Genomic DNA, 13,171 nt, shown 5'->3' with positions numbered 1-13,171 from the left:
GGCTCCGTGAGACGCTGCTCATCTGGTCCCTTGGTCCCCCTGGACCTACCGCCTTCCTCCCCTCCTCCGGTTTCTCCCACACTCCCCCCTTTACTTGTCTTCCTTGAACAGCCTAGTCCGTTCCTGCCCAAGAAAAGGCATGGAAGTAATAAACCCACCGGACTCATATTTCTCGGTTCTTTCACCTGCCCTGGAGTCTAAAGGTGCCCAGGGATGAAAGGTGCTTGGAGTCTAGGTGATGTGCATGGTTGATACTGCGAAACCACCTACCACGGGTGTGAGTTGGGCTTTGCTAGCCGGCACCGCCCTGGAATGGGCGGGGCCGGGGCCCTCGGGGGCGGGGCTTGAGTAGAGGGCCCGTTTCCCGGGTGACGGCCGCGCGGAAGAGGCGGGGCTAGGGCCTCCTGGCTCCCGCGGCCGCGACCTGAAACCGTGGCCTCCGACAGTCGGTCTGTAGTAGAGCAGAAGAGAGCGCCAGAGGCCAGCGGCTCTGGACCGAGCAACTCTAGTCGTGGGGACGGGCGACCGAACGGAATGAGGCTTGGGAGAGGCCGGTCCGAGGGACAGGCTGGGGGCGTGGCCTGTGAGACCCGGAAGCTAGCGAGGAGTGAGTGGGTGTGCCCGGCCCTGGGCAAATAGCAGTATATCGGTAACCCGGAGCTCCAGCTGTGGTCCCGCAGGTCCAAGTGAGCGACCGCGCGTCTCGGGGGCAGCGGCGCGGGCGGGCCGGCCATGCCTAGGGACTCCCAGTCACTGTGGGAACTGGTAGAAGAGCACGTTCCGCTCCCGGAGCGGCCTGAAGTGAAGAGGATTCTAGGGGAGACGACAGTGGATCTGAGCCTGGAGCGGGCAGAGGTGGGGCGTAGGAAGGTGGGCCCCACGGCAGACCTGTCCTACGACTTGGATGCTTTTCTCACCTTTTACGGGTCCTTAGCCCTCCCCAGTAACTCTCGAGCTCTTGTCGGATCTCACTGTCCCCCCAATCCTCTCCAATTTAACTGACCGGCCCCTCATTCCCCCAGCTTCCCTGCCTCCCTTCACTTCCCTCCGCGGTCGCCGAGGTGCCCCAGCTCTCCTTGCAGGTAGTGATGTTACAATCATTGCTCCAAGAGGCCCTATCTATCCAAGCCTCTGGATCGCGCCCCACCTCTGACCTCTCCTCCCTTCTGGCACCACCGCCCCTCTTAAGAGAGCTTGTGTGCCAGGAACTGCAGCAGCTGCTCCAAGGTCTCCGCCGGAAGGCCATCTGTGAGGGCAGGTGGAGCTCCAGACCTGGGTCTGAGCCCTGTCTCCAGAACTCAGATGGGCTAGCCTGGCAACTGACAAGGGGCCAGGGTCGCCTTTCCTGTGGTTCCCTGGAAGGAGCCCCTGAATTGCCTTTATGAATCTTCTGCAGGGACCAGACCCACGCGTGGGTCCACTATAGCCCCAGCGTCCTGTGCTGTGCCTTGGAGGAGCCCAGGCGTGATTTGCCAGAACAGGAGATGTTCCAGATGAGAGCTGGTGAACCCAGGTATAGTAGTAGGAGAGGCGGAATCTGTCCTTGCTAGGAAAGGGTCCCCAGCCAGCTGGTAGGTCCCACCTGCGGGCATAGAGGAGTTCCTGGTCTGGGACTGACACTTCTACAGCCACCTGTGGTAGAGGTCAGCCCATGAGGGCTGCAGAAGCCCAGGAAACACATCAATCCTGAGAGCTTGGTTCCAGCTGGGTTTTAAAGTATGAGGAACAGACTTCCAGATACAAAAAGAAGTGCTTTGCAGGAAGAGGAAGAAGTACACAAAGATATGAGTGGAAGGAAGGACTTCATCCAGGGGCCAGTTGTCCCTCAGGCTGGGATAGCCAGGCTGCGAGGACTGGGTTAGAGAGGGCTAGGGACTGAGGGAGATAAATGAGCAGCAGCGTGTTCATCACTGAATGGCAGCAACTTATGTCTCACACATCCTTATGAAGGGGGTGGTGTCCCCATTTTGCAGATGAGGATACTAAAGCTCAAAAAGGATGATTGACTTTCCCAGACTCACACATAGGAAAAGGCAGAACCCATGCGCAATCCCAGGCTCCAGATCTCCTCCTTTTAGTACCATCGTGTATTGCCTTTGTGAGAAAGCACAAAATTATCTAGGAGAAATGGCGATTTTGTCCTGAAGGCCTGGGGTGAAGCAGCATGGGAGAGTGAGGTTGACTTCATCTGCCAGCAGCTGTCACTGGGACCTCAGCGTCATCAAGGACCAGCTGAACGTGTCCCACACTGACCAGGCTGCTGGACACCTGCGGTGAGGCCCCCAAGTGTGTGCAGTGGGGGTGGAGACAGGGAGGGTGGGACTGCGGATGGACCCTGATGTACTGGGACTAATGGGAGGAGAAGGGACAGAACACACCTGGCTGGGAGACCCAGGAGAGAGGGGCTGAGAGGTGGAAAGGGCAGGATGCTGATGAGGTTGCTGCCAGGAATCAGTCAAGTACAGATGCCTACATGGGCCTTGGCCTGAGGACTTTTATCCTGGGAGGTGGGGAAGAGATGACACACAGAAGAGTTTTTAAAGCAGGGGTGGGGCTGTGATGTGAGAGAGAATGGAGGCAGGAGGACCCGCAAGTCTAGTCCTATCATGTAGAGAGAATGCTGCTCCTCAGGGTGGGCACTGGGAGGCGGGCAAGGAAAGAGGACACACCCTGCCCAGGAAGAGGCTGGCAGGGCTGCAAGGCTGTGCTGGAACAGCATGAGGGCAGCAGAGGAAGAGGTGGACTGAGATAGGAGGGCGTAGAGGAGGCTCCTGGGGAGGCTGGGGGTGGGGACCTAGTGGAGGGCTCTGCTGAGACCCGGGCCTGCTTCCGGTGCTGCACTGTCCATGTCCCCGGGCCCTCCTGGAAGAAGAGTGCCGTGCGCTGGAGAGGGAGATTCCCATCCTGCAGGTGAGCTGCAATCCTGGGCCGCCCCGCCCCCAGCCCTTCTGCTGAGCGTAGACACCTCAGTGTCTTACTCAGGGCATGAGATTCACACACGTGTGTCTGTGTGTCTGTGCCTGCAGAGGTTGTGTGAACCCTGGGTCCGTTTTTCCTGTGTGCACACATATGTGTGTCATCCTTAAGTACGTGAACCCATATTCCAGTTGAGTCCCGAAGTCCGAGGTCAGCACTTTCAGATCAACTGCTGGGTCTGCCTAGGTCTTTTGCCTCCTTCTCTTCCCCAAGTCTGGGTTCAGGCCTGCCACTCCCTTGCCAAGCTCAGCTTTTCAGGGAGAGGCTGGTGTTCCTCTCAGGAGTGCCCCCAGGTGGTTGGGAGGAAGAGACTGCACGGGCTGGTTCCTCTGCCTCACACTGTGGGGATCCTGGCCTGGGCACCCTGCCCACTCCTGTCCCACCCCTGCCGTAAAGCCAGGCACTGAGCTGCCTGGAAGATAAGTATTCAGGTGAGGACCCTAGCAGGCCCCAGAACACTCTGCTCCCACCCCGTCCCACCTTGCTCTTGTAACACAGCCTGGAAGACCGGGTGCTGTGTCTCAGGCAGAACCTCTCCTCCAGAGCTAAAGGAACAGAAGGCAGCCATGCAACAGGAGCTGCAGGCACCCCTGAGGCCTTCCTATGTCTCCCCTAGCCACAGGTAACCCAGAGCAGACAGACAGCTGGATGAGGCAGGCTGAGGGGCAGGCCATGGGCCCCTTGCAGCTACTCCCTCCCATTCAGGCCACAGCCCTTGGAGTCCTCCAGCCAGGGCACTGGACTCCTGCTTTGCCTCCATGGGGCTACTGGAGTTTGGGCCAGGCTTCTCCAGTGCTTCCTGCCCGCTCCCCGTCTGGAGCGCTGCCCCAAACTTCGCAGCCTGGCTACCACCTGCCACTGGGGACGGAAGATTCAGTGCCTCCCTGGGAAAAGGCCAGCTTTTACTCTGATGTCCAGTGTAGCACCCCAGGCCCCAACATGAAGGGCTGCTCAGGAAGGAGGCTTCAGCTTCCATTGGAACTCGTCCTGTCTGCTACTGCTTTCAGCTGCCAGGGTCCAGCCCACTTCAGATCTAGTCTAGGATGAGCCCTCCCCAGGATTCCACTGCTGTCTGTCTGTCTGGCCCCCACCCTACCTTCTTACCAGGGCCTCAGTGTCCGGTCCTGACTGTCACAGCCTCTGGCCTTTCTCCTCCCAGGCATCCCCCCAAAGGCTTGGCAGGAGGAGGTCTTGTCCCAGCCCTGACTCTTGTCCCCCTGGAGGACCCAGACAAAGCACAGCAGCAGCTCAGAAACAGGAATAGAAATTTCATTAAAACCTATGGACTTTAAAATCCTAGTGGTACGCAGATGGTTGGGGGTGGGAGGCGCACTGTTATTGCTACAGAGGATTAGAGGCAGCTTTTCCAGGGCTGTCACTGCACGGAGGACAGACACACAGACACTGCAGGGCTTGGGGGAAGGAGTTTTGGCTCCAGAGAGTGGTTCGGGCACACGGGCTCAATTTGGCACGTTGAACAAGAGTAGCCCAGTTCAGGAAGACTGGGCTTCAGCCTAGTGGTGGTAGGGCAGTGGGGTGTCATTTAGGGTCCATTCCCTGGGGCTCTGGGCTCAAACCTCCTGCTGAGCATCACCCCCAGAAACGAATTCTTTGGGCAGGTTGTTAGGTCATGGGCCTCTGCTGGGCAGGCCCTGACAGCCAGTGCTGGAAGGAGGTGCAGGGACCTCAGAGCTGCCGAGTGACATGCAGGTGTTCCTGGAAGACAGATTGGGCCCGAGGCCAAGGCAAGGGGGTAGCAACCATAGATAAGACAAAAGGGCCAGGCCACACAGCCTGACCGGTAACACTACACAGCCCCCTCCCTCCACCTCCCTGCCTCCAGGTAGGAAGATCTGAATTAGCCTGGGGTAGGAAGATCTGAATTAGCAGAGGCTGGGGTCCACCCCAAGGGCGGGAACACTGGTCAGGAGGCCGAAGATTCAGGGACAGGGACAGGTAGGGGACCCACCCAGAACCTCAGCTCAGGGCAAAGTGTGGGGGCATCAGAGGCCATGTGAAGCCCAGCAGGTGTCTGGGGACCTGACCTGAGACCCCTCCAAAGTGCTACTGGGCCCCCCAGCAACCCCCACATCACCCAAACCTCCCAGCTGCCATCTTGGCATCTAAAGGACCTGTGAACACTAGGGAAATGAGCAGAAATGACCGTGCTAGCAGTGGTGGCCAAGGTGACAGGTGCCACCCCTGAGCAGGGCGTGGTGGGGGCAGGCGGTGACACCTCTCCACTGTCTCCCCAGTCTCTGTGTTGGGAGCACAGGGTGGGGATGGGGTACTCCCCCCAGGAGCTGTGCTCACATCTGGGAGTCCTGCAGACGGCTGGAGTCATTACTGCCCACCATGGGAATCTGGGCCTTGTCCAGGTGCAGCGGCTGGAACTCAAGTCCATCTTCAGGGGAGGGTGGAATGGTGGGGGCATAGCGCCCTGTTCGGTGCTTCAGGAGGGCGGGACCCCAGTCTCTGCTTGGCTTTGTTGAGTTTTTCAAACGCTACAGGAGAGGTAGGCATGAAGGAGGGACGGGCGGGCAGAGTGCATCAGAAGGGAGCCCTGGAGTGCCATCCATCCATCCACCCTCTTCTGATTCACCTGGCTGCCCCTGCTCCCCCCACCCCTCACCTGGAGGAGGGTGTCCCCATCTGTTCTCCGGAAGTGGAACAGGGCGTAGAATGGAATGCAAATAACAGAGGACAGAGCCATAAGGAAGCCAATGGCCTCGGCCCAGCTTGGATAACGGTACTGGTTGTAGGTGATTGGCTGGTACTGGATCACCAGGAAGATGAGAATCAACTGCAAAGAGTGGGGGTTGGGAGTGGGCATAAGTCCTGCCCAGCCCTACCCAGGCCTTAGGCCTCCTATCAGCACTGCTCCCCTCCCTCTCCAGTTTCCCAGACTAGAAAGAGGCATTTCAGGGAGGGCAGGGGTGACATCAACATTTGCTTAGCGGAATAAGCTGATGGCACCAGGGGTCCAGGGTATGATGGGCAGGTGGACACTGTGGAAGGGGAGGGGTCTGGCTTCTGGATAATCCTGAAGCAGGCAAGAAACTGTTCAGCTGCCTTGGCCCTTGGAAGTCAGTTCTACTCAAAGACTTGCAGCGGCCACCCACTGCCTTGCTGAAGTAAGGACGAATCGGTGGCTTTTAAGGCTTCAATGGCATTTTCCATCTACTAAGGATTTTTTGAACTGTGGTGTTGGAGAAGACTCTTGAGAGTCCCTTGGACCGCAAGGAGATCCATCCAGTCCATCCTAAAGGAGATCGGTCCTGGGTGTTTATCGGAAGGACTGATATTGAAGCTGAAACTCCAATACTTTGGCCACCTGATGCGAAGAGCTGACTCATTTGAAAAGACCCTTATGCTGGGAAAGATTGAGGGCAGGAGGAGAAGGGGATGACAGAGGATGAGATGGTAGGATGGCATTTCCGACCCAATGGACATGAGTTTGGGTAAACTCCAGGAGTTAATGATGGACAGGGAGGCCTGGCGTGCTGCAGTTCATGGGGTCACAAAGAATCGGACACGACTGAGCCACTGAACTGAATTGAAGCATTTTTTTAATGTTTCCTCCAGACCTGGGAGCTCCTGGATTGCATCAGCTCTAGGTCTCCAGTGCCCAGCATAGCGCCTGGCACAATCTCATGTGCTGATCTGAACTGACTTATGCAGGGAGGTGGGAGCAATGGGGGAAAGGAAAGGGAGAAGTCCTGCCAGTCTATGGCTGCAGAGACAGCAGCGGACAGCCAGGGGAGGCTCCGAAGCCTAGAAACCGTGTCAGGCAGGGGGTGCTCTCAGGAACCGCTTTGGAAAGAGCCGAGGGACACCAGAGATAAAGCCTAGGGTTGCAGCAACAAAAATACTACAGGAAGCAGAAAGATGGGCAGGTGTTTCATGGGCCACTTGGAGGGCCTGGAACAATGGGTGCTGCTTGGCAGGAGGCCTCAGCATACACCTACCAAGCCTTCAGCCACATCCTCGAGCTCAGGCCCCTCCAGCCTTTTTAGTGACTAAATTCTAGAAGTCAGGACCTGCATCCGGGGGATGCTGCACTTAGAGGAGCTTATAACAAGTTTCCTGAATGGAACTAGAGCCTGATCTAATGTGTGGACAAATTCCTTATTTGAACTGATAGAAGGATGAGTTTATAAAAAAAAAAAAAATCTTTTCAGCACTATGAAGAAGTAAAGCCTCCAAAAGAAAGCTAACAGCCCAGAAGCACACGGTCCACAGAGCCTGGCCTCCTCACCCGAGGGGATTCCAGCCTGGCTTTCTGAGCACAGAGAAGATGCTACGGGCTTTGCCTCAGTTTCCTGGAGACACCGGACCCAGGCTGCCTCCTTCCTCCTGCCCTGCCTGGGTGGTGCCCTGGGTCTCCCCACAGGGCAGCAGCTTCCTGGGAGCCCTGGAGGATGAGCTCCCCCAGAGCAGGTCCTGGGCCAAAGCCATAACCCCCGAGGGCACAGCGTTTGGCTGTGGTGTCTGCCCTTCCCTCCCTCCCACCACTTACAGGACACTTCCTCTCCTCCTGTTTCAAAGCTGAGCCAGTAGCCAGAGCTGGTGCCTGTGCCAGGCTTGGGAAGATCCCACATTCCATGTGATGGAGGCCTCAGCCCTCAGGGGCCTTTTTTATTTTTTTCCAGAAACATGAGCCAATGTGGAAATCCGGTGCTGACCTCTCTGGGGCACAGAGAAACTGGCACGGCTCAGGGGCACGACTCCAGACACTGCCCTGACCATCGGGCTGACCCCTCTATCACTCAGAGACAGCCCTGCCTCTTCTCTGTGGAGGGACCATTACACTAGCAAATCCCTCCCCGCAACCCCCCACCCCCACCCCCGACTTCTCACCCTGATCATAAAGGAACAAAATCAGAAGGTTTTTAGTCCACAGACCACTCCTCCTCCTAAACTTGTTTCTAGTGCAGCATGGGCCCTGCACACACGCTCCAGATCAGACCACCTGCTTTACATGAGGGCTCTGACCCTTAGAAGCTATATAACCTTGGATCAATTACTTAACATCCCAGGGCCTCAGTTTCCTCATCTGTAAAGTGGGGATAATAATGAAACCATGGAGAGTTGTATCACGAGACTTAGTATATTGTTCCTGGCCATGGTGGACTTTCCCTCCACCACTTCTACTCCCTGCTGGGGGGTCTGTCTTGCAGGTGTTGAATACTGGTGAAAACCCAGAACTCCCCTTCCCAAGCCAGCCTATTCCAAGGTGGCTTAGGAGGGTGTCCCGGATCCTGAGCTGATACCTGACTTGCACAGCCTGCTTCTGGAACATGCATTCACACCACATACCCTGAGCACTCCAAGCACCTTGGCTATGAGGGACTAGAGACACGAGCTCAGTGAAGCTGTCAGAGGCCAACGCCAAGGTCAGTTATGATTTCCAAGGCTCCTCTGGAGGGATGCCAGGTTTATACCAGGGAGGGAGGGCCGGCTCTCAGCTGCTGCCAGCCTATTTTCCCCTTCTGAAGCTGGGCACTGTCTTCCATCAAATACAGGGCCCTGTGCTCCATTCCTAACCCAAGGCCAGGGCTTGGGTGGTTCTGAGTCTCCACACCTGTCTGACTCTGTACAGCTTCACTCAGACTTCCAGTGACCTGAACTGTGGGTGTGGAGCCCCAGGGGGAGCTCTGGCCTAATGGTTGGGCTCGTGCTCTTCCTTGGCTGGTTCCCAAGAGAAGGATGCTCGCCACCGGGGCAGCAGGGGAGGGACCAGCAAGGAACTTACAAAGATGATAGTTGGTGAGATGAAGCGCCAGCAGATCTGGAAAAAGCAGGGTGGTGGGAACCCCAGCATCATCTGGATGTCCTCGGAGTAGTTCTGGTGCCCTGGACAGAGGGAGGTCAGCAGCCCACAGAACAGCGTGAGCAGGCCAGGGGCTGGGACACAGGAGGCCGTGGAAGCTTGGGTACTTACCGTAAATGTACATAATGGACACACACATGATACAGGAGATGATGACCAAGGAGTAGCTGGCCGCATAGTTGTCCATCAGCAGCAGCCAGTAGATGCCTGCCTATGGGCCAGTGGGCAGCTGAGTTGGGGGTGGCTGAGGCTACGGGCCCCTTCTCTCTGCTGTCTTCCCCCCACCCCATACCCTGGCAACTTCAGCCCAGCCTTTGCCTTGGTTCTTACCTGGCTGGTGAGGGGGATACCCAGAAGGAAGCCAGCCACAGCCACGCCAAAGGTCACATAAATCTTTTGCTGTAGGATCCACTGGTTCCCTACCTCATCCACAATGGCTGTGACCAGCGTCTCTAGGAGGCAAAACTGCAGGACACGGCCATCAGAGCAAGGGCCTATTCTTGGCCCTGCCTCCTCCCACCCTGAGCCTCAGGCCTGAGTCCCATGCCTCGTACCTGAGTGCCTAACCCCATCAAGATGAGCATGAAGAAGAAGAGCAGGGACCAGAGTGGGGCAATGGGCAGCAGTGTGAGGGCCTCTGGGTATGCCACGAAGGCCAGGCCTGGGCCGTGTTCTGCCACTTGGGACACGTCCTCACCCAGGTGATTCGCCATGGAGCCCAGGACGGAGAAGATGACGAAGCCGGCATAGACACTGGTGACACAGTTAGTGACGCTGATGACCACACTGTCTCTAATGGGAGGGAAACACGTGGTCAGGACACGCAGCTCAGTTCCTCCTGCCCAATTTGGGCCAGCAGACTTGGAGACAGGGAAAGTTCTAGGAACAAAAGTACCCCCAATCTCCTCTCTGGTCTGTTCTGGACCTGTATAAGTGGGTGTGAGGCTCTTGAGTCCTTACAGACCCCTGGGGCATCACTATCATCACCCCTTCTCTCTTCTGCCTAAATGTTCTGTGTTCTGCAGTGACTGGAACCAGACCCGGCATTGCCAGCATCTCCAGGCTGTGAATGGAAGGAAGGGTGCTGGCAGGCCAGAAGGCTGCACTGGATCTGGTGGGTCTGGGGGAAGCAGAGTCAGGCTGCAGAGAGGGCAGGAACAGGGGGCAGCCCCAGCGCTGGTGGAGAGACTCTCACCGGTAACAGTTGTTATGGAACCTGTTGTAGGAAGCCATGGTGATGAGACCGCCCCATGCGCAGCCCAGCGAGTAGAAGATCTGGGAGGCGGCATCCCCCCATACCTGCAGGAGGAGCTGTGGTCAGAGGCTGGTGCCTCTCTGCCCCTCCCCATCCCTCCAGGTCACCTTCCACCCACAGCCCACCTTGGCCTCCAGGATCTTGTCCCACTGTGGAGTCAGGTAGTACTTGATGCCCGTGGAGGCTCCTTCCAGGGTCACACCACGGAAGAACAGGATGGTCAGCACCACGTAGGGGAATGTGGCCGTAAAGTACACCACCTGGGGGTGAGAGGGGCCCCACTGGACTCCTCTGGGCTCTTCCCACTCCACCCCTCAACCTGCCCCCTCAACCACCACGGGTCCTCTGGCCCCTCCTACATGCCTTCATCACACCCCCCCACACACACACACAAAACCCAGGCAGGGAGGCAGGATATTTCCGTGGGCACAGATCCTGGAGGGAGGGGACTTACTTTCCCTGAAGACCTGATCCCTTGCATGAGGCAGAAAAAGACGACCACCCAGGAGACAAGGAGGCAGCTGAGGAGGTGCACCTGCACCTCCCCGAAGTTTCCAACGTCATCCGACAGGTTCAGCACGCAGAAACTAGAAGGGGATACTCTGGCACTGAGGGCCAGCCGCACCATCCAGCAACACATTCCCAAGGCCCAGGGCCCAGCCTGGCAGCTCCCTCCTTTCTCACGGAGGCCCAGCAGCCGGCTTGTCTGAGATGGGAGCCTTGGTGAGGCCCCATCCCCAGCCTGCCCAGGCCTCTCTGCCTGTTGCCTCTCCCAGGATCCTTGAGGGTGCCTGCAGGCCACACCCTAGGCCTGGGCTACCTTCCTCAGCCCCTAGGGTGTGGAGGTCTCCCTGTCCCTGCTCAGACCCGGCAGAGGCCTTTCCTTTAGGAACCCCCTCTCCTCCAGACTGGACGTACCCTATCTGGTGTCACCTCCTCCAGGAAGCCTTCTGTGATCTTTTCACAAACACTAGTCCTCCAACTCTGATGAACAGAGGGAGGCAGTGGAGTACTGAGAAAAGACAGAGGATTCCCAGCTGGCGCTAGTGGTAAAGAACCCACCTGTCAATGCAGGAGACGTAAGAGATATGGGTTTGATCTCTGAGTTGGGAAGATCCCCTAGAGGAGGAAATGGCAACCCATTTCACTATTCTTGCCTGGAGAATCCCATGGACAGAGGAGCATGCAGGGATATAGTCCATGGGGTCACAAAGAGTTGGACATGACTAAAGTGACTTAGCACACACACTGGAGCACACAAGCCTAGACTTGAACCTAAATTCCTCTCCTGAGTATGCATGACTCTCTCTGGAGCCCTATGCCATGCCAGCTGTGTTTCTTCAATCTACTGGATGTTGACGTGCCAAGCCCTTGCTAGGCATATTGACCTAAATCAGGTATTGTGGGCACTGCCAGTAGCGTCTTAACCCCATGGGGACGAACACGCTGGAAGTATTCCTGGAAGAGGGGAGGCTTGAACCAAAGTTTGAAGGATGGAGAAAAAGCGGGTGAAGAGAAATGAAAGCACATGCCAGGCTGAGGGCACGGTCAGGGTCAGGTCATGACGCAGCAGGACAGGGTCAGGAACTGCCTGGGCATGTCAGTAACTCAGGAAGGCTGGAGGAGAAGGGGAGAAGAACAGAGAAGGATAAAGACAGGAAGGAACAAGATCAAGAGAAGTTGTGAAGTCAAGATGCAGAACTTTGAATTTTATTCTGAGATCAATGAGAAGCTTCTGGAGGGTTTTTAGAAGAGGTCTTTCAAGGCCTCTCCTCGGCTCAAAACCTTGTAGCAGCTCCCATCTCTGGCCATGGAAAAACCAAAGTCCATACAGTGGCCCAAAGCCCTTCATGATCCACTATCTCCTAACTGCCGTCTCTCAAATCTCCTCTCCTGCTCCTTCCCCCCTCACTCACTTCTCCAGCTGCATTGGGTTCCTTGTTGTTCCTTAAACGTGCCAGGCCCACTCCCACCTCAGGGCCTTTACACATGCTCTTCCCTGTCTGGTGTACTCTTTCCCCAGACCCATGTCCACATGGGTGTGAGATCTGTGCAGGCACACAGGGCCCCGTGCTTAGAAGGGCCTTGTGCTTGGTTTAATGTCCTGCCATTGCCATCTTGAAATTCTGAACACATTTGAACAATAGGCCCCATCTTTTCATTTTGCCCTGGGCCCCACAAATTACACAGCTGGGCTTGTCGACATGGTTGCCTCCCTCCTTGCTTCCTTCAAATCTTTACTTGGGTGTCCTCTTTGCAAAGGGGCCTATTCTGGATACCCGGATTAAAACTGCAACCCCAGCCCCAGCCTGGCACACCTTACCCCGTTCTTGGCTGTATTTTCCTCCAGTGTATGTCTCTTTCTATCGCACTGTACATTTTACTATTCAGTTTGTTATCTGCCTTCTATGAAGGCAAGGGTTTTTGTCTGTTTTGTTCATTCGCGTATCCCTCCAGTGGTTTGCAAAGTGCCTAACACAGAGCCATGCCCAATAAGCATTTGCTGAATGGATGAATGAATTAACATCATGGAAAATTGACTGGGAAGTATAAAGGGGAGTATTTGGAGGGGGACTGGCTTGGCTGTTGGAGTTGTCCAGGCTAAAACTGATGAGCAAGAGACAAACTATTGAGCCTCAGTTTCCTCATCTTTAAAATGGGCATCATAACTTCAACCTAGGATAATCTGTAGATAAATTTAGAAAAATACGGGCTCCTTTCTTTCCCCTCTTTCACTGAAGACTTCTCAGCATAGCTCATAGGCTGTCCTCTAATCTTAGCTCTTTTTATTTTTTTTTCCAACTCAGTTCTCAAACCTCATGAAAACATGTTTAATACCTTGTGATGGGTGGTCACCCTGGTCCCTCATGGGACAATGTTGCCAGGTCCGGGATTTGTTTGTTTGCTCAGCCCACCGGACTGTCAGACGTGCAAGCACCTGAGAAGGCGTCCTCTGCCTCCAATATTCTCCTAGGCTGCCCTTCATATTGTGAACTGCAGAGGGCGCTAACCAACACATCCCTCTTCTGCCAAACTCCTGCCTCTGTGTTGGTTCGCTTGACCGCCATCAGGGTCAGAAACTTTCCAGGCTCTCAGTCCATGGGGGA

At 56.0% G+C, this 13,171-nt stretch overlaps 1 protein-coding gene and 1 long non-coding RNA gene across 10 annotated transcripts in view; one reads left to right on the top strand and one right to left on the bottom strand.

Annotated features, from left to right (window-relative positions):
• The first annotated feature begins 458 nt into the window (after positions 1-458).
• Positions 459-4,270, top strand: LOC147360916 (uncharacterized). The gene is made up of 3 exons (XR_015139497.1): positions 459-855; positions 1,397-1,513; positions 2,199-4,270. It is a non-coding gene; the product is annotated as an uncharacterized LOC147360916 (long non-coding RNA).
• LOC147360915 (sodium- and chloride-dependent glycine transporter 1-like) overlaps positions 4,228-13,171 on the bottom strand; it is a 33,045-nt gene continuing 24,101 nt past the window's right edge. For 6 of the 9 annotated variants that reach the window (XM_086333835.1, XM_086333834.1, XM_086333837.1 and 3 more), the window contains 10 exons: positions 10,519-10,651; positions 10,190-10,324; positions 10,005-10,108; positions 9,364-9,601; positions 9,140-9,274; positions 8,921-9,020; positions 8,732-8,832; positions 5,609-5,779; positions 5,290-5,480; positions 4,228-4,692 (listed from right to left, as the gene is read on the bottom strand). In XM_086333835.1, the coding sequence (XP_086189961.1) occupies positions 4,605-4,692; positions 5,290-5,480; positions 5,609-5,779; positions 8,732-8,832; positions 8,921-9,020; positions 9,140-9,274; positions 9,364-9,601; positions 10,005-10,108; positions 10,190-10,324; positions 10,519-10,651 (1,396 nt within the window). In that variant the 3' untranslated portion in view covers positions 4,228-4,604. The remainder of the gene's footprint in view (positions 4,693-5,289; positions 5,481-5,608; positions 5,780-8,731; positions 8,833-8,920; positions 9,021-9,139; positions 9,275-9,363; positions 9,602-10,004; positions 10,109-10,189; positions 10,325-10,518; positions 10,652-13,171) is intronic. The other 3 variants (XR_015139495.1, XR_015139496.1, XR_015139494.1) reach the window with 1 other exon arrangement.

The sequence above is a fragment of the Bos grunniens genome, chromosome 13 (genome assembly GCF_055505025.1).
Source record: "Bos grunniens cultivar Pamir isolate PY7600 chromosome 13, Bosgru_T2T1.0, whole genome shotgun sequence".
Lineage (NCBI taxonomy): Eukaryota > Metazoa > Chordata > Mammalia > Artiodactyla > Bovidae > Bos > Bos grunniens.
The sequence above is the reverse complement of the archived record's forward strand: the minus strand, read 5'-3'. Positions and strand labels throughout refer to the sequence as shown.